At 48.0% G+C, this 20821-nt stretch overlaps 1 protein-coding gene across 1 annotated transcript; it reads left to right on the top strand.

The window, feature by feature from the left end:
* Positions 1–1236: 1236 nt before the first annotated feature.
* Positions 1237–12889, top strand: Krt77 (keratin 77). Its single transcript, XM_034516676.2, has 9 exons — positions 1237–1835; positions 5635–5849; positions 7061–7121; positions 7590–7685; positions 8460–8624; positions 10190–10315; positions 10425–10645; positions 10982–11016; positions 11416–12889. Exons 1-9 carry the CDS (start codon positions 1302–1304, stop codon positions 11769–11771), a joined length of 1809 nt encoding a protein of 602 aa, XP_034372567.1. The 5' UTR covers positions 1237–1301; the 3' UTR covers positions 11772–12889.
* The last annotated feature ends 7932 nt before the right edge of the window (positions 12890–20821 follow it).

The raw sequence follows: 20821 nt of genomic DNA, 5'->3' as shown, positions 1-20821 counted from the left end.
CCAACTATTGGGAAAAAAAAAAGATTAATTTGCACGAACACATCGAAAAAGAGCATTTAAAAACATTAGGAGAAAATGTTCCACAATTTGCAAGAGAGCAATTCCTCTATGCTGAGCTGAGCACCGGCCATCTGCAACATTGTATAATGACCTTTTCTGGTCCTGCTAAGCTTCCTTCTGGTTTTAAACAATTGTGTCCATGTGGGCAAATAATTAACCTTTTTTTTTTTTCTGAAGCTGGACATTTATTCTTTCTTTTCATGTTCACAACATTTTGGATGAAATCCACCAGCTATTTATGTCCAGATGCAAACACACACTTCTGTTGGACAACACATGTAGACTCTCATGAACTTCACATTAGGTCTCTCTACTGGGGACAGCCCTTCCTTCTCAGAGAGTACACATGAGCCAAGGTTCCTTTCCTACTACTCCCTGATAAGTACAGAATTTGAGAGTAACTCTTTAAAAACTCAGTATTATTGTCGCTGGTTCTGCCAGGAGAACAATTTTATGCTGACCAAATAAAAATAATAATCCTAAAACCAAATTAAGGCTTGGTTTTTACATATTCCTTAAAAGACAGCCACTCATTTTGCTTTTTACAAAAATATTGTTGGTATCAGTTAAGAAATATTAGAATAGAAGAAGATATATTGGGGTAGTTTTCCTCTGAGTCTAGGAGACATTCATACAGGGAGATGCTCACAAGATATTTTGTTTGCATGCAAGCACGTATGCACACACATACCAACCAACCAACCAACCAAACAAACAAAAAACACAAAACAAAAACAGACTATGTGTACGGCTACAGCCCTGTTACAGCAAGTGTCTCCACTTTCATCCCAGCTGTGGTCCCAAGGTCACGAAACACTTCATAGTTTTATCCTAGGTCTTTCCGGCACACCCCCAAACAAACAACTCAATGCTGCTTCTTAGGAAAAGATCAATTTGAGATTTAAGGAGAAACGCTACAGGAGTTTCCAACACTGAGATCCTGATAGATTGCTACTCTTTGGTCTTCCCGTAGTAAGAGATGAATGATAAGTGATCAAGTTGGGGGAGTTTGTCTACAATGCCATTTCAGCAACACATAGGTATGAGGTTTGTAAGCAGATGCTACTGGCAGGCAAATACTCCCCTCCCAGGGTTTGGAAAGTACCCAGCCCAGCAGATGTGTGTATATATAGGGCCTGAGCCAGGTCCTTTCCAAGAGAGTCGCAGCTCCCTCAGTCCCTGCTCTCTGCCTCCTTTCAGCTGGGCCCTTGCTACCTGTGCCTCTGGTTGCCCTAGCAACCATGAGCCGCCAATTCAGTTCTCAGTCTGCATTTAGCTCAAGGAGCAGGAGGGCCTATAGCACCAGGTCTTCAGGCTTTGGAGGTGGGAGACAGTCTCTGGTGTCTGTGTGTCAGTCGAGGAGGTGTGGAGGTGATTATGGTGGTGGGTTCGGTTCCAGGAGTCTCTACAATCTGGGTGGCAGTAAAAGCATCTTTGGGAGCCTAGTGGGGCGAAGTGCCAGTGGTTTCTGCCAGAGTAGAGGGGCAGGAGGAGGATTTGGAGGAGGAATTGGGGGAGGAAGAAGTTTTGGTGGAGGTGGCTTTGGGGGTGGCTATGGTGGAGGTGGCAGATTTGGGGGTGCTGGATTTGGCAATTTTGGGCTTGGGGGCTTCGGTCCTTCTTATCCTCCTGGCGGGATCCATGAGGTGACTATTAACCAGAGTCTCCTGGAGCCCCTTCACTTGGAGGTGGATCCTGAAATTCAGAGGATCAAGACCCAGGAGCGGGAGCAGATCAAGACTCTCAACAACAAGTTTGCCTCCTTCATTGATAAGGTGAGTACCGTAAAGTCAGGGAGAGTCTCTGGTGGCCGTTGAATGGCCAAGAGGGCCTCACACTGTGCCAGAATGCAGCTACCAGCTACCACTGTGCTGTTTAAGTTGATGGCAGTCACTTCCTCTTGTGTGCTGGGAACTCAGAAAGCGGTTAACCTGGGCTTTTAACTTAGGCTTTCACGGGGCTTTGACATAAGCATTTAACACAGGTTTCTGGGGCAGAGGGATGCACTGTTATTAGGAAAGCAGATAAGGGAGGTGGCGATACCCAACAGATGCACACGACACTCATCTCACTGGAATTCATCATTACCCATGTCCCACTCATCTGTGTACCTCGGCATCCACTCAATCACCTGTGTTCCCCACATCCATCCTTCTACCCTCCATCACCACACACCTATGTATCCATTCTCCCATCCACCTATTTAAACATATCCATCCACCATCTGTCTGTCTGTCTGTCCATCCTTCCCTCCCTCCATCCATCCATTGTCCACCCATCATTCATCCATCATCCACTATCCATCCATCCATCCATCATCCATCCATCCATCCATCCATCATCCATCAATCATCCATCCATCTATCCATCATCCATCCACTCACACACACACATCATTCATTTACCTACTCATCCACACACATCCAGCTGTCCACTTATCTTCTCAGGTACACACATCTAATCATCTATTCACATCCAATCATCTATTCACATCCATCCATCTATCTCGATTCATCCATACAACCCATCCACCTACCCACCACCCCGCCCACTCATCCATCATCCTCCCAGCCACTATCTGTACCCATCCATCTATATATCTACCTACCCACTCATCTATTATTCACATAACCATCATCTACCCCTCCTTCTGCCCACACTCATATATACAACCAACGTAAATGCCTGCCCCCATTCCCTGCTATGCACGCATCTGTGTATTAACATGCATTCGTCTATCTATCAACCTACCTGCCCAACTGACCCACTCCCATTCAATCCACAAATAAATGATTAGGTCTCCTGTATGCCACTGTACATAAAAGCTATAAGGGCTACAAATTATGCTCTCTGGAAGCTCCAAAATGGAATGGCAGAGAACGGTGACGGTTTACAGGAGATGTGTTAGTCATTGGTTGCCCAAAGGCGCCCGAACTGTGTCTGCTGGATACTAGAAGTGCTTTGCTGGGAGACCCCAGATCTTATTTGGGTCTTAAAGATAGAAGATGAGCCAAGCAGCTGTCAGACAGAGAATGTCCATGCGGCGAGGAGGCATGAAAAGTGTGACTCCTTCAGGGAATATAAAGTGTCAAAATTTCTGGGAAAATGGCAGAAGGAAGGGATGTGGTGGTACAGCTAGAGAGAAGAGCAGCAACAGCAACTAGGAAGCTGTTGGTGGGTGTCAGGCAAGTGTCTCTCTGGGAGCTAGGGTCAGTAACATATGAGGCTTTCTGTCTGAGTTGGCCTTTTTGCCCCCCTCCCCCAGGGTCAACAAAGGGCCACCTTGAACCTCTTTACCCTAATTCACATGAGGTTTTCCTCACATTCAGGTCTCTGACAAGAGGTCAACAGACAGCTATGGTATAAACCTTCCCTTTGTTACTTGCAGAGGAAGGCACAATGGCTACTGCCTGTTATCAAGGCAAGCATTGGGGATGGAGTGGTGTGAGCAGGAGGAGGAGGACATAGAGGGATGGTTATTGATAGCTCCAAGGGACACAGAACTATGTGCTTGTGTCTATGTCTGATCACTGGGGATGAGAAACATGTTTGGTCACTATGGTGCCTGAGTACAGGCAGGGGCCAGAAGGTTTTCCTGGAGCAAGGACATCAGTGAGGGAGATGCTACCAGGAGGCCAAGGTTGGCCAAAGGAGGAGCAGAGAAAAATGGCAAACAAAGTCCCACACTGGAAATTAATCTGGGATTTTACCTTGATCAAGACTCCTGATGAGGACAGAGGCCTATTACATTTTACAGGAGGGTACAGAAATTAGTGGCTTCATATTCTCCCTTTGGAGCAGGCCTTGTGATGACAACCAGCCTTTGGGCCTCCAGTCTGGAAGAAAGCAACTTTTGTTACTGTAATTTCTCACCCTGGTTTCTGCTTCCTTTTTGGTACAGCCAGGGCTATTCTTGATAGAGTTGCAGAGCCATCCTTTCAAAGGTCAGCACCCTCTCCTTTATAAATCCTCCCAGGAGTATTGCCTTGTTTGGAGTAAAAGCCACAATCTGAGAAGGTGTCAAAGCCACTGTCACCAAACATACTGCTGTCATGGAGTGCAGAACTGATTTTTCCACTCCCTGGGAGTGACACTACAGAAGGAAGAGAGATAGTGGCAGGAATTTTTTGTGGGGGTGTTACAAGCTGTGCTAACAAGTCTACTGTGAGGGCTGATTGCCCAACCCCTTGCTGTGATAAAGGCAGTCAGGATAGGTCTGAGAACGATTCTCCCTTATCACATTCATCTCATTAGAGTCAGAAACCAAAGGGACTTGGCAGGGCTGGCTCTCTAGACAGGTGAAGTCTCAGGGGCCTGGGAATTCTGGGTGCCATAAAGTGAGTGCTTCATCATAGGAGTATATGCAAAGTGCTGCTCTGACCCCACAAAGCAGAGGTTCTCCATCCCTTTCATAGTTCCTGGAGAAGGGTGCTGGACTTTGGAGAGCTTCTCTCTCTCTCTCTCTCTCTCTCTCTCTCTCTCTCTCTCTCTCTCTCTCTCTGGCTGTTGATGTGCACATACAAATGAATGTATATAAATGTATTTATGTAGGGATGAGTGTATACACATGCACTTGTGTACAAGTGAGTGTGTGAATATGGATGTCTGTGTGGATGTGAATATTTGAGCATGTAGATATGTATATGGAGGTATATGTGATACGTATATGTAGTACATGTTTATGTATGTGGAATACATGTATATGTATGTGATGTATATGTATGTGAGACTGTGTATGTGTGTGTGCATACACTTGAGTATGTCTGTGTGCACACAACTGCATGTGCCTGAGGGAAGCACACTACAGCCCACCCACCTCTATCACTACATGGGAGAGGAAGGTCCATCTGTGGGCAACGGATCGAGGAAAAGTGAAAGCTGGGTTTGGTGACAAGGACCACTTGCCATGCATGCACTTGGTCTTTGCAGCCAGAACCCTCTCTGTGTCCAGTCTTTGTTCCCACAGCTAAAGAGGAAGCAGTGGTGAAAACAAAGAGCCATTTCTGTGCTCTCTTTCCTAGGTGAGCAAAGTATTTCCTTTGCAAAAGGAAAAATGCAAAAATTTGGGCATTTTTCAAATATATGTCAGCCCAAAACTCTTACTTGGGGCATCTAAATGCATTGCAAGATTTTAAAAGGCAAAAGTACACATTAAAAAAAGTTTCTGGCTGGGTTATGATTGCATTTAAATGGCATTGCTGTCTCAAAAACCACAGTGGCAGGCAGCAAACATGGTAGTGGATGGTGGGGGCAACCACCTAAGAATATTCCAAGACCTGTTATTCCTTCTGTGTCTTGTCCTCAGTCATGTTCTATGTTCCAATAACAAAGGCAAAGGAAGTGGCATTTGCTCATGTTGGCATGTTGGCATGGATAAATTAAGTGTGGGGTGAGAAGTCTGTTATATAGAGGGATATAGCTGGATGAAACTGGCTGGAGGTGACCTAAGGAACCACATTGCCTCCCTTGATGGTCAGAAGACCCATCTTGAGTTTCTGAGGTTTGAGTGTGCTGTAAAACCACTGATCTCTCATCCCATGGAGAAAGCTGTTCTGAGCTTGGGGTGTTCTTTAGGTGCGCTTCCTGGAGCAGCAGAACCAGGTGCTACAGACAAAATGGGAACTGCTGCAGCAGGTGAACACCTCCACTCGAACCACCAACCTGGACTCAATCTTTGAGGCGTTCATCAATCAGCTGCAAAGGCAGGTGGATGCTCTGACCACCGAGCAGTCCCGCCAGAACAATGAGATCAGGAGCATGCAGGATATCGTGGAGGACTACAAGAACAAGTGAGGAGCCAGGGCGGGGCAAAGGGGTCAAGGAGAGGACTGTCAGGGTCTTTTTGCTGAGGGTGGAACTGGCAGCAGGTGGGCTCTGCATTGTGTAGCCACAGGGGGCACTGTTTTACATATGGCAGTCCTGTGTAGGATAGTGGTGACAGCCAGGTATCAGTTATATGGAGCAGGGAAAGGCAGGAGATTAGTGAACCCTACTATAAGTTCACCTCTCTGTCTGGAGTGTTCCCTCCTTGCTGAGTGCTCTGAGGAGTAGACCTGTGGTTCTTAAATTTTAGATGCATCCTGTTGCATCAGACTCTGCACCCCGCACCAGATCCAGCAGGTCTGGGATGCAGCCAGTACATATGTATCTTGAACGTGTAATACTAATGTTAGTGCACTGGGGACCACACTCTGAGAAACGCTGGTTGAGAAGAAACAATACTTAGTAATTCTTCATCAGCCTGGTCTACAGAGTGAGTTCCAGGACAGCCAGGGCTACACAAAGAAACCCTGTCTCGAAAAACCAAAATAACAACGATAATAAAAAATTAATAAAATTAATAAAATAATAATAATAATAATAATAATAATAATAATAGTAATTCTCCATATTGGTGCTTACTGAGCACGAGCTATCATGGGCAGTCATGGCAGGGATGACAGCCAAGTTTCAGACCAGCTGTCTGTAAGTGATTGTAAGTGCCCAGGGGGTCTCTTCTATAGTCTTTTACCTCAAGGGTGCTTCTTTTGACATCACCTTGATGTGCTTACTGTATTAGGCCATTGGAGGATCACTTGTTTGTGAGTCTTCGGGGAAAAATAAAACACTGGAGGTGGAGAAAAAACTGTAGATGAAATGTTTTTCTGTTAAAAGATTTAGTTAAGGTGGTTGTTACCTTACGGCCTTAATGGAAAAAGCTTGAGGGAAACATTTATGAAGTCATGACATCAGAATCAATGCAAACATTTGGGGGGCATTCTGCATGCATGCCTCTGAGGTTTCCTGTTGGGTCCTCAACCTGTTGGTTAGGAGTTTTGGGAGCTATCTCTAGCCATTCATTTGCTAGAGTACCAAGCAGGGGGCAGCACTGCTGTGAGCAGGGGGCGGGGTCTGGGTCCAGGACAGTGGAGGCTTGAGAGAGTCTGGGCTTTCTGCTGGGAGCCTGAATCTCAAGGAGCTGAGGTCAGCCCTTACAGCCTGCTTCTTGCTTCCATCATAGGTATGAGGATGAAATCAACAAGCGGACCAATGCGGAGAATGACTTTGTTGTTTTGAAGAAGGTAAAGGAAAAGAGGGGTCCTTTGGGAGCTCAGGATTGGGTAGGAGAAAACCCCTCGGTGTGCTCTGTGTTAGAGACAGGGTGAACTCTTGGACAAATATGGAGTATGCTCTGTCCAGTTGCAGGGCCCTGACACACAAGAAAATCAGGCCCACTACTGTGCCTCTAGGGGTCCTCTAGGCTTTGGAAATGGAAATTAAGTTAATGGAAAGCTTTCAAATGTCAGTTATGTATAGCCTTGGGACTGGGGGAGTGGGGACCTAGGGAGGAGTTGATGTCGCTGACCAAGGTGTGAAGGTGGTGTTGTGCCCCTTTCTGGCTAGCAAAGTCAGTTTCCAGATCTGACATAAGTAATGACATTTTTAGCCAGAAAGTAAACCAGAGAGCGTTTGCCACTGTCCTGGGGGTAGCCAGGAAGCTGGTGGCTGACAATGCCTGGGTGATGAAATCGAACACCTTTGCTACACAGGATGTGGATGCTGCTTTCATGAGTAAATCAGACTTGCAGTCCAAAGTGGACACACTGTATGGGGAGATCAACTTCCTGAAATATCTATTTGATACGGTGAGTGCAGTTCTAAGAAGCCCCTTTTCTTTTCCCATATCCCATAAGGGTGTGAAATGGAGAAAGTTCACCTCACTAGCCTCCTCCCTCAATTGGGTCATTCCCTCAACTTCGATGGTTCTGGTGGAGCCAGTGGAGATGTGGGTTGAGATCGGTGAAGGTAAGGTAGTTCCCTGCTTCATGCTCTCAGGTCACCTGGGACATGAGGGTAACAACCAGGTCTTCACACACTGTGGGAAGTCCACAGGACTCTGGGAGAACCCCAGAGAAGGCAATAGAAGGGATTTTGTGGTAAGGACAACTGAAGTAGAGCAAGAGAGTGAGCTCCCCACCTGTCGCCTGTGTCTAACATGGGGGCTCATGCTCTGACCTGAGTGTTGTGTCAGAAGCTCTGCTTACCTTATGGAGACGCCCATTCAACAGAAGAATGCATGACCTAACTTGGTAGTCAAGTGTCTCCAAACTGGATTCCTTACAATGAGAACTCTTATGACAACAAGGAATAACTGTGTCTGTCAATGGCCTGTATCAAAAAGGTAGTGAAGCCACAGCAAGGCTGGGCAGTACAAGAGAAGCTTGCTGGGGCTCCAGGCTCCTTCCTCCTGCCCAGATGCCTTTAGTCAAAACACTTAAGACCTTCCCTGTATATTTCATAGCACAGGACAATTAAGAGAATGTTCTCTCAAGAGGCCTTTCTAGTCCAGGTTTCTGGCTTCTCTAGACATCCTTGAGGGAGAAGGGTGGAAGAAGTAAACTGTGTTCTGTGTCACACAGGAGCTGTCTCAGATACAGACAGAGGTCAGTGATACCAATGTTATCTTGTCAATGGACAATAACCGCTCCCTGGACCTGGACAGCATCATCGATGCCGTGCGTGCCCAGTATGAATTAATTGCACAGAAGAGCAAGGACGAGGCTGAGGCCTTGTACCAGACCAAGGTGAGCTTGGGTTTCGAGTTTGCCCCCAAAATAAACAAGCAGTCCTCAAACTGCTATTGCCTCCTGACTTTAAAGTCTAACATGTCTATGATAAAGACTTCAGAAATTATCTTTCTCTCCTTGACACTAAATATGATAGGATAGTTCCTGCCTGTTTTGTTCGTGTGCTTACGTTTAGTTAATTTAATTCTTTTAGTTAATTCTTCTGGAGAACGCATAGGTGCTAGGCTACCTAATTTTCCTAACCCCTTTAACAGCAACTGTCCTGAAAAACACTCACTAAACCCAGGTATATGATTTACAAACGGGTTCTTAACCCCCACAACATTTGTTACTTTTATTTTTCTTATTATAGCACTTTTTTTTAAAGTTTTCTACTTTTTAAATATGTCACTTAGAAATCTTAGAGTTACTTTCTGTGAGTCCAAATATTTTATAACATTCCTAGCAGTTTGGGAACATAACTGGGTAAATACACTTGTCACTGTGCCACTGGGCATAGTTTTGACAACCTCTTGGGTATGAATTCATGTTTTTGAGTGGTTAAGACTCTAGCTGCAGGAACAAAGGCTGAAGCCCCCAGTCACTGAGTTCTGAGTAACTAGGATGTGGCCACCTGCTTTGTGGATTTTTTTTTTTTTTTTCGAGACAGGGTTTCTCTGTGTAATCCTAGCTATCCTGGAACTCACTCTGTAGACCAGGCTGGCCTCGAACTCAGAAATCCGCCTGCCTCTACCTCCTAAGTGCTGGGATTAAAGGTGTGTGCCACCACCGCCCGGCTTGCTTTGTGGATTTTAAAGCCAATTTCAGTATCACTGACCTCTCCCACAGTCTGAAAACACACTCTGGGCTGCAGTGGATTTTGTCAGGAGACTGGGGAAGGAGAGCCTCGTCAGAATGCACATTTTTTTGTTGTTGTTGTTGTTGGCTCTTGCTGAGGATGCCCTGGGTATAGTTTAGTTGATAAAGCTATACTGCCACAGGAAAGAAAGAAAGAAATGAATATGGGTGCTCTGAGGGTTTCTGAGACCAGCAGATTCTGCTAGGAGAATCATTCTGGAAAAGAGACAAAGAATATGGTGGGCAGGAAAAAGGGAGGGAGTCCTGTGTGGGTTTAGCTGTGTGAAGGCTTAGGTACCTGAAAACAGTGAAGAACACAAAGAAACAGGTTTGTCTCTGTGGGATATGAGCCTGGCCATAGACTAGTGGGAATGAGAGATGAGGGAGACCTGCTACAGTGATGTGTGTGTATGTGTACTGTCTCTTTTTGCAGGTACATACTATGTGTGTGTATACGGTGTATTCATGTATGTGCATGAATGTGTGTATGTACTGTGCATGTGTGCATGTGTGCATGTGTACATATTGTGTATGTGTGTGTGTTTGTATGTGTCTGTGTGTACTGTCTCTTTTTGCTGCTCAGCTGAGGGAGGTTTGGGGTTAGTGTGAGTATGTGTGATCACAACTCTAGGTGGGCTTATTCCAAGAGAGAGCAGCCCAGATCTTTCTCTGGGAGAGTCTAGTGAACTACTGATACTGACCGTGGTGGTGCCTCTGGCTCTCAGTACCAGGAGCTGCAGATCACAGCTGGGAAACATGGAGATGACCTGAAGAATAGCAAGATGGAGATCTCAGAGCTCAACCGCAACATTCAGAGACTGCAGGCAGAGATCGACAACGTCAAGAAGCAGGTAGGACAGGACTCAGGGTGGGCTCACCAGACATGCAACCTCCCATAGGGCCCAGATCAGATTCCAGGAGCTCAACACCTCTGTGCTCCCCCACCTGTCTCTGATTTAGATTGAACAGATGCATGGATCCATTTCCGATGCAGAGGAGAGAGGAGAGAGGGCTCTCCAGGATGCCAGCCAGAAGCTGAGAGAAATGGATGAGGCCCTACAGCAGGCTAAGGAGGAACTGGCCAAGATGCTGAGAGATTACCAGGCATTGCTGGTTGCCAAGCTGTCCTTGGACGTAGAGATCGCCACCTACCGAGAGCTTTTGGAGGGCGAGGAGAGCAGGTGAGTGTATAGCAGCCACGTTCCATGGGCCAAAGATGTGGATGTACCCATGGAGTAATGAGACTGGAGAGAGGCTTTTCCATGTGTTCCCGAGAAGATTGTCCAGGGTGAGTGGGAACATTCAACTTAGGATGTACAGGTTACAAGGGTAGGGAAGAAGTCATTGCTACCAACCCCCTTCTCCCGGGCACTGAGCTCTTACCCTAGCCAAAGCTGGGTGCAGCCATGTGTGACCCACAGATGCTACAAGGCTGCATGTCAATGCTGGGCGGGACACCTCTCTGCTCTACCAGCCTCTCTGCTCCTATGATTGATGGGCTTGCTTTGATTTCACAGGATGTCGGGGGCGCTGCAGAATCAAGTGAGCATCTGTAAGTAGCAGCATCCCGGGACAGGAGGCTGGTTGGTTGGTGCTGGGCAGAAGGTGGGCTGGGCCCGGTTGCTTTTGTTTTCTAATCTCATACAAAAAACACCAAAGTGAGCAAGGCCCGCTTTCCTTGCTTGAAATACTTGACAACACCAGCTAGAGATCATTAGGATGTGCACTCAGTAAGAACTGAGCACAGAGGACCTGTCTCTAAAGAGGGGCGTCACACTTTACTTAAAGGAATGCCTACATCCTTCTGAAGTGAGCCCGTTGACTTCCAGTGCCTCTGTTAGCAAAGGGGAGGGCACCATTGATCCCTGGCTGCAGGAGCTCAGGGCAGGTGCTGCCGGGTCCCCCTGCCGAGTTCTCTTGGCCATTCTGTGTCTGTCCTTCCCTGGTACAGCGGTGCAGAGTAGCCAGGTGACCATTGGCGGTGGCTCAGGAAGTTACGGTGGCAGCTCCCGCGGAGGCGGCGGCGGCGGCAGTTACGGAGGAGGAGCAGGCTCCCGCGGGGGCGGCAGTTACGGAGGAGGAGCAGGCTCCCGCGGGGGCGGCAGTTACGGAGGAGGAGCAGGCTCCCGCGGGGGCGGCAGTTACGGAGGAGGAGCAGGCTCCCGCGGGGGCGGCGGCAGCGGCGGAGGAGGGAGCTACGGCTCGAGCAGCAGAAGCAGCAGCAAATACAGCAGCGGCGGCGGCTCCTCCCGCACGCAGATACTGCAGACCTCCACCCACAGCTCGCGGAGGCACGTGGTGGAGTAGCAGCCACGCCGCTACATGTCTACCGCCTTCTCCCCCAATCCCTCCCGGGCTCCCTCACCTATCTTTTCCCAATGGGTCTCAGCAAGTTTCCAGGTGACACTAGACTCTAGGAGAGGAAGAGACAGACACGCTCACGTAGGCACCTCTCCGCTGGTCTTGCCACTGTCCTGACCCTCAGGGGCTTTGTCCAGCAAGGAAGAAAAAGACCTTGGTGAACAACTTCACTAAGAACCTCAGTCCCAGGTCCCCGTTTCTAAACTGGGCTGCTCAGTAAACAATAACCCATCCCAGCCTACCGAAATTATTGCAAGGCAAGCTTGCTTAGAGAGGGGGTCTGTCTGAGCCAAGAGCCTTCGGACCCTTTGCTCTGTAGGATTCATGCTCTTTCACCATGTCAGCAAGGGTAGGTCTGTTGTTCTGATTCGGTACCTGTAGGCCATGCCTGTGCTGAGCGGTGCCATCCACTGGTTAACAGTCCCTGCCCAGCAGTTTAGTTGGTAAGGAGACTTAAGGGAGATTGTCCCTAGCAGTGGGTGTGATAGGATAGGGTGGTCAATCAAGTTCTGTTTCTGTCCCTTCCCCTTCCACAGCCCAGAGCCAGCCCCTTCCCTACTGAAAGTGCTCAAACATGGGGCACCTGTGAGGCAGCCCTGCTCCATGCAATTGTCTGGGCCTGGGGAATGAGAATTAGTGACTTGGGTTGTAGAGCGATCCAGCCTTGTGCCAATTTGGAAATGGCCAGGGTTTTTGCAAACAACCCAAGACTTGTTCTCAGACCTCCTCGGTCCCTCTGTTCTCTGATTCTGAGCACCCTGTCAGACTTTGTCTCCTAATTTAAAATTTAATTTACAGTTCTATCAAAAACACCTGAGCTGTGCTGAGGGGGCAGGAAGAGGAAAGTAGCAGCCAATGAACAGTCACGAGAGGGAATGCCTTTGCTTCATGTTCCAGAGACCCTTTCACTTGCTTGCCTAGTCCCTACAACCGCTGAGTCTATAATTCTGTCCGGGAGAGCTTCTCTGCAGGGGCTGTTGGGTAATGCTTGTGACCTCACTTCCTGATTGGATGCTGAACTCTGAAGGGCTTGGCAGTTCTGGTTTTTTTTTTTTTTTCCTACAATAAATTTCTCTGTGATTTCCGTATATTGTGTGGTCAGAAGACGAGTTATTATTTTGTCAGTTCTTTGAAATTAATTCTAATTTGAAAAGTTAAGGCTTATTGTTTTTCTTCTTCTGTGGGTATGGGTACATAAGTGCACAGGAGCATGTGGGCATATGTGCAGTTGTGTGCACATGCCTACGGAAACAAAGGACATTAGCTTTCAGTCTTTGGGTGCCATTTATCCCCCCTCTTTTGTATGTGTGTGTGGGGTGACAGGTTCTCTTATTGGCTTGTAACTCACTAATTAGGCTAGTTGGTTGGCTGTCCAGTGAGCCCTGTGCACTCACCCTTCTCTGCCTGACCTGGTGCTAAGATTGCAAGTGTGTGTCACTATTCCAGGCTTTTAAATTCTGGGAGAAAACTCAGGTTCCCATGATTGCAATGGAAGCACATCCCTGTGGTGGTATCAATGGTCCGACAAGGATTACTGCCTTTATTATTTTTTCATTTTACAAGCAGCGCACCATCTTGGAAAGGCCCCTAAACTCTCATCCTTACTAGTCTGTAAAGTTGCTTATTCTTCAAAAGCCAAGCTGCACAACTGTTTAACAGGATATTTGTGTAGCTCTTACGGTGGCTTATTATGGGATGCAATCAAACTGGAGTGAATTATCGTGCAACAGGCAGTGGCATAAGGAGTGAGATGCCGCATAGAATGGATAGATTTCTGAATCTTGAGCTGCTGAAACACAGATGACATATGAGGGAAAGAAGGTTCAGAGGGAAGAGAAAGCAGAATTTAAAAGCCTGGAATAGTGACACACACTTGCACTCTTAGCACCAGGTCAGGCAGAGAAGGGTGGGTGCACAGGGCTCTCTGGTCCAGCTTGATGGCATAAACAAGACCCCTGAGGACCCAAGCAGACTGGAATGATGGAACTATACCAGGGGTTATTAGAAGGTGGAGATGGCTTCTGGAGACTGGAAAGTGGTCCAGGGCTTGGGGGTTAAAGCACGGGCAAATGTGGGCAGGTAGCCAGGTAGGGATCTCTGGACAGGAGACTAAAAGATAAGGAGAGGAACTAAACCAGGAGGCAAGGGAACTGAGGTACATTCAAGGGCCAGAGTGGCTTTAATAGATGCTTTAAGATCAACAAGATGCAGAAACTTTTAAAATGGAGTAAACCACTCCATAACTCCATCCTAGGTAGAATTTCAGCCTGTCTTCAGGTATATCATAAGATTTTCATTCAACAAAGGAATATAGACAGAATTTAGATATGAGATGCATTCAGTTTTGACCACAACCTATATTGGCAAAATGTATTCTCAGACGCACCTGACATTATGTTTTGGTAGCAGGCTTTGGAAATAGGCTAAAGAAGGGAGATGTAAGCAGAGGGATTATCCCAATGGAGAAAGAGGGGGAGGACATGGAAGCAGGGTTCTGTATTTGAAATAAAAAGCCAAGAGTCCGGGCAGTAGCCAAGGGAGAGTAGGGTAGACAGCAGCTAACATAAAAATGATTGACAGTGTTTAGATGTTGGTGAGAACACATTAGTCAAAAGGGCGTGGTGATGACTGTGGGAACCAGGAAGAGAAGAATCAGGAAGAGGAGATATTCAGGCCCTTCTGTTGTGATACCACTCGGGGGCTCTGAATGCCAAGATTAGTAAGAAAGAGGAGCCCATTCAGTGAGCAGTGATAGGGACAGTAGTGGTGGGCATCAGGAGCCTGGCCATGAAAGAAGGGAAGGCTGGAGGATCTGAGGAGAAGCCTGGGGAGGAGGGAGTTGGGTTTGTTACCTGCAGAGATTTGAAGAGCCTGTCTAGGCAAGAAGGTTTGGCCCCAGCTGATGACCTAGTTGGACAGGTGGGAACTACAGCAGATTTGGTCCCAGTGAGAGACACCATCTGTTGACTGTGATGAGCGAGGCCCCTTGGGGGAGTTTTCAGGTTGCAAGCAATGTTGACTGACTGCTTGGCACCAGGTTGAGGGAAGTCACAGGGATGGTGGGGATGTGTACATGGGAGCATTCCACATCTCTGTTGCCTGAAGTGTGCATGTGGGACAGCCAGAGGAAAGCAAGCAAACATACTTTGTATGTTTAATGGGAAGAATAAGGTCAGACACCAGGGAAAGCTAAATCAAGTAGAGGACAATCATGAAGCCAGGATCGTAAAGCAAACCTGAGCTTGTTTTGGTAGCACTAGACCCATTAGAAGGTGTGGACTGGGATCACTCACATGTATATGATGCTTGAAGGGTGACTTTGGAAAAAGCATAGGACAGGGCCAGTCACAGGTCATCTTTCTCATCCTCCTTCTGGGCAGGATTGTCCTAGAAAACACAGCCCTGCCTTTTCTAACCTCAGAAGACTCAACTATCTTAGTCAGAGAGGAGTGGAAACTATAAACCAAAAGGAGGGAACCAAATATCCCAGTTCTAAGGCTGTGGGCAAAGAGATGCCTCAGGACAGGGGCATTGGAAATATGGGGAGAGGGAGAAGAGGCAAGCAAGGAGGGACTCTCAGAGTCTAGATGTTTATGTTCTGGGCTATAGGAAGTTTTCTAGAGCTTGACTAATAGAGACTGGCACTGAGAGACTTCAGACTAGAGAAGGTTTCCTGGTGTGGTCAGCGAGCAGTCTCATTAGGGCCGAACACCATCACATCCAGGTCATCCCAGTGAAAAGATTAGGCAATTCTATGAATTCTATAAAATGCCTAGCTTGCATTATTTCATTTGGTTCCCATCGTTCCTTGAGAGGACCTGGGAGACCCCAGCGGGGGCTTGATGGGATATTCCGTAATGCTGAGTCAGTGGTTTCCCATAAGGCAGGTAGTCAGAAGCAAAGTTGGCCCATCATCCATCACCCATCAGATACAAACTGGCAGGAGCTAGTGTGGATCCCAGGGGAGCTTTGCCAGCTGCTCCTCCCCCAGGGAGGCTGTGGCAGGGCGGGCCACAGTAGAAGTCTAAATTTAATTCCACCTGCTTCTCAGCTGCAGAGATTTTTATCTAGGACACGGTGAACAAGAGAAACAACCATTGGCTCACTAACTTCCTAACTCCATCTGACCTTGGGTGAGATGTGCGTGTCTAGGCTGGGAAAGTTCTTGGTCTAAGGAGGAGTCATATGCCAAGCCCTTTGGCCCAGGAGGTATTTTTGAATTAAAGAGCCAGGTGCTCCGTCAGTCCCTCCTTCAAGCTCTCTGTTGCTCCCATGCCTTTGCTGGACTCGGTGCCCTGGTTTTTATCAGCTTTCCGATCAGTCCAGGAAATTGGATGTCTTCAAGTTGATCAGTGCTCTGTTGCTGGGTTGGGCTGGGAACTTGGGCTGTTGGGAGGTTCTCCAGAAGGAAGAGTCATTTCCAAATGCCCCAGTGCTAAGCTTGGAAGGCCTTTGGGGGCTTCAGTGGCAGGCTGGCTTCCAGCCAGTTGCCCCAGCAGGCTGAGTCTGAGGAGCTTGGCTCCAAGCCACAAGACAGGCATCCGGTGGTTTCACCCAGGGTTCCTTGCATCTAACCCCGCCTCCCTTCTGTCACGGGAGCTGGCTGCAAGCATCGTTCTTATAGGGATGCAACATAGGGATGTCTGTCTTCCCTGTGACAAACCTACAGTCCTTACAAGTCCTGGGGAGTTTCAAGAACTTAAGCCTTTCTTAGTATTTTGGCAAATTTCAGCAAGGGGCTTTCACAAAAAAAATTTTTTTTTCCCCAATGATTAGATCAGCTTCTGGGTCCTTCCAAATGTAAGGAGGGCAGAGTTCCTCTCTCTAGGTATCAGCTGCACCCTGCAGCTTCCTTGGCATGTAGATTTAGCTCCTGTCTTACAAATGAGGAAAGTTAGTCTCAGAGCTGGTAACCTGCCTAGCTAGGGTCACTGGCTAGAAATGTGCAATAGGCAGTGTGGTCCCCACCCCCCACCCCCCACCCCCCAGCCCCGATGCAGACTGAGGCTGCAGCATCCACAGCCTCTTCTATACACAGCTCTTTGGTTCCCTCCTCTCTGGCCTCTGCTGGCTCCCACACTGCCCAGCAGTGACTCTGAGGGGCTGTCTGCTTTGCTGCCCGCCTTCAGTGGGTCTGTCCCTTGATCTGCATCTTTCCACCTTGCATTAAAAAGCCTCGGTGGCCCCTCCTCGGCCATTTATCAGCTTTCAACATCTCACCCCGCCTCCCCATTGTCTGTGACTCCCCTGTACTCCTCCCAAGCTTTGACTTTCCCCACTCCCCTGAAATTTCCTTCTCCCACAGCCCTGCCAGAGTCCCACAGGGCTGGGTGGCTTGTCACTGCATGCCACTCTTAACTCTTTTCTCGGCCCCATCCCTCAAAAAGCTCTCAAAACATCACCACACCCGCCCCTGCTGTTTCCCAAAGCTTCTCTTGGCAGCTGTGTGGGGGTGGGGAAGGGCCTGTGCAGATAGATGTTCTGGAATACTGTCAGCCTGTATTGTTGGGATTATCTCTTCTTGGGTCCCCCTTCCCCCTCCCCCAACCAGGAGGCTGAGAAGCCCCTGTGACAAGGAGGATTAGTATTGATGAACAAGCAAACAGACAAAGTAGCAGAAGGGCCAGTGCTGCAGACTATTCTCAGCTAAGGCAGGAACCAAGTTTAGGGGAATGAGCCCAACAGACTAGCAGCATGGTATTAACCACATAAACCTCCTTGGAGGGGGTGACGTCTGTGTTGACCCTTGACAGGCTGAGTAGTTGCTTATTACAGTCGCAGAGTAGACTGGAACCAGGGTCTAGAGAAGTAGTTAATCAGGACGTGAGGTTTTGCTGCAGTCCCAAAGCCTGTCTGTGGGATGGGCTTTGGGGCAGGTTGCTAGGATGAGAAAGCTTCATTGGAAAGAGAAGAAGGGAACTTGGAAAGTGCAGAGGAACAAAGAGAAATGAGGTCTGGACAGAGCACAGAGAGGAAGGGTCACCTCTGGGGGTTGAGTGGAGAAGGCATAGGTGGTGCAGGTGGCACAGGCTGGTTGAGGGCAAGAGGCATGTGCTCCGGAGTTGGGCAAGCCTGGCTAGTCAGTTACCATCTGGGTGACCCAAGGCACACATTTCAGCCTCTATGATAACTTACGTTTTCTTTAAAACGGGGCCAGGATCTCTCAGCAACTTCTATATAAGATATAGCACCTGATAGTGCTTGGAGCCAAAGAAGTTTGCGCTGCTTCTCCCCTTCATTCATGTCTGTGTTTCCTAAGTGTGTGGCTTACACCTTCTGTTTCACAGACGTTTTAAACTATCCTACATCCTAGGACATCTTAGGGAGGGAACATGGCAAACTAGCAGTGTTATAATTCCTACCCCGTGGAGTTGAAAGGGAGCCTTGGAGAGAGAACAGGGGGCATGATTCAGAAACTTGAGCATCCCTCTGAACTGACTATCCGACCTGGGCAGATGTCAGTAACTTCTGTGGTAGACTCGATGGTGTAGCCTCTGAGTATCAGAAGACAGGAGTAGTCCCCAGTACCACTTGCTGTCTCTGTACCTCTGCTCCAGGAAAAAAGGAAGTTCAGCAGAAAGCCCAGGGTCTGGTCCCACATGTGTCTTGTCTTAGCTGGAATGTGTTAAGCAAGCCACAGCCTCTCCAAGTTTCAACCTTCAGATCCATTTAATGGGTCTACAACATGTGTAGTTCTCAGGGCTCTGCTGGGAAGCAAGCTTTGGTATGTGTCCTGTGGGAGCTATGAACTTAAGCTGAGAGTGATTTTGTGTCTTATTGATGATCCCAGTTCCTGTCTTTCCCTTTCTCAACATACATGCTGGAATGTGTTTGCCATGCTGTAAACTGTCACCATTGCCCTGGTCTCTGTTGGTTGCCTAGGGAAGCAAGACTCACTGGCTGCCACACATCCTCATACACACGCATGCACGCACATATGCACTCCCCTCCAAAATGCTAGAAGGAGTCGATTGTGTCTCATAAGGGAGTGTGCTGAACTAAAAGAATTTTGATTGCCTATTAGAAGGCGATTGGGCAACCGTCATTAGCACACCAAGGCCACTCGAGTCCCCATTGTTCTCAAGACCGGATTACTCATTCCCTAAAGAGATGGTTAGTTTAGCAGTCTGAGGATGTCAGCGCTACAACAGTCCTAGAAGAGAGAGTGTTCTGCAGCCAGGAGGAGTGGGGGACAGAGGGCAGGCTGGGGTACTTCTTGGAGGAGGGAAGTGCGAACACTGGTACAAGAGAAAGCTTGGTGGGCAGGGTACAGAGTATTGTCACAATTCCCTGGTTCAGAGCTGGCGGGAACCGGGGCAGGATGGTCTTTACAGATGCCTCCTCTCCTACAGAGCTTATTTGTACAGGGGAAATTCCCACGCATTCACAAGGCTGCTTGGAGCCAAAGCTCGGAGCAGGTGCCTCCAGAAAGTGTCTTCTGCTCTGTTTGCATCGAATGTGGGGATCCTGCCAGGCTTCTACGATGATCATCTGTATAGGTTCTGGTCTTTCCAGATCTCAAAGTTACTACTGTCTGTAAATTACTGATTGAGTACTGCTCTTCAGGAAGGCTTCTGGCTGGATATGGTGCATGCTGGGTACTGGGTATGCTAGCACGAGCGCAAAAGCAGAATCTCCCTCCTCTCAGGTTCCCCTTCTCAGAGTGATCTGAAGGAATCTTTCCAAAGTGTTCCTATGTGCCAGGAGCCAAGGACCCAGAGGCTTCCATACCAGGACAGTATCTCACGCTGTCCAGTTTTCACTGAAGCACACAGGAGAATGTGAACTCAGTTGCTGTGCTAATGTGCAAACATGTGCTAGGATCTGACACACTGTCCTTAGCTGGGCACCTTCAGTCACACTCCAGATGGACACTTACTACCTATGAAGATGTGGGGGGTGGGGCTTTTCAAACCGCATGCCTCACCTTTCTCATTTAAAAATGGGTAGATTAATACTCTTCTCAAATTTCTGTGAACATTAACTTACTGCCCATGAGCCACAAAACACTTGCTGGCGTATGACCAGTTCCTGACTGGCTTTAGTTCACCCCACTGTCCCCCACTCCCATCATCATAATCATCATCGACTCTAGAAACACTGTGAGCTTCTCAGGTCAGGTTTTTAGATTTTCATAACTGCTTCCTCTTCCAAACCCACACTCATCGCTTCTGTGGTCCAATGTGAGGTGAGGCTTGAACCTGTCATGCTTCAACTTCCCCACTTTGCTTTACCACACGTTCCAGGTGCCGACCTACCTCACCACTCCATGCACTTTTTATAATGGTATTTGCAAGCTGCCTATTTTCAACTGCTAGCCCCTTGTGCCTGCTGTTCCTCGTTTAGGAGAGGAACAACCAGGAAGACTAAGAAAGAACACATTCCCTTCAGGGGCTTCCAGATCACCCACCCCTCCATCCTGCTCAGTGACAGCTGTCCCTTCTCTGATCAATCCTTCTCTGATCAATCAGCTCTGTGCATTTGAAAACTTATTCTAGAAAACATTGGATTTTCCTTTGCTCTGTGGTTTTCAGGAGATGTGGTTTGGTGAGCTCTGGGGTTTGAAGGGACAGTCTCAGAAATGGACGAGAGCTCCTTTAGGGATTTGAGCTTGACCAAGCACACCTGTTACTCAAGGAGCCTACAATGACCTAGTGAGTGTGTGGGCATGTGAGCCCATGAGCTGGGGATTACACAATCCTATCAGGAACCACCAAGAAGTCAATGTGGGGGTCCTACTTTCTCAAACCCACAGACACTTGAAGAGAGATCCTGTCTGATAAAGTGATTACCACACGAGCCATTCTTGTCTGCACAGCAATTTTGAGAGCCCATCCTGGGAGCTAGGTGTGTAGTGTTTATCGTATTGTTGAGGCTCGTAAAAATCTTGTATGGCTGCAGGCAAGCCAAACCCTTTGCAGGCTCTGCATCTCCGGCTGACTCTGAGGACCAAGCCCAGTTTTCTCTCAGTATATAAGGGCATGGCACTGAGCTCA

The sequence above is a fragment of the Arvicanthis niloticus genome, chromosome 13 (genome assembly GCF_011762505.2).
Source record: "Arvicanthis niloticus isolate mArvNil1 chromosome 13, mArvNil1.pat.X, whole genome shotgun sequence".
NCBI lineage: Eukaryota > Metazoa > Chordata > Mammalia > Rodentia > Muridae > Arvicanthis > Arvicanthis niloticus.
Note: the sequence above shows the minus strand (reverse complement) of the source record. Positions and strands in the feature narration are given on the sequence as shown.

Bases quoted from the DNA above. Each gene is read 5' to 3' on its own strand.
- Krt77 (XM_034516676.2), top strand. From the start codon at position 1,302: ATGAGCCGCCAATTCAGTTCTCAGTCTGCATTTAGCTCAAGGAGCAGG. The intron at 8,625-10,189 runs GTGAGCTTGGGT...TCTGGCTCTCAG, and splicing joins AGGCCTTGTACCAGACCAAG to TACCAGGAGCTGCAGATCAC. The intron at 10,646-10,981 runs GTGAGTGTATAG...TTGATTTCACAG, and splicing joins TTGGAGGGCGAGGAGAGCAG to GATGTCGGGGGCGCTGCAGA.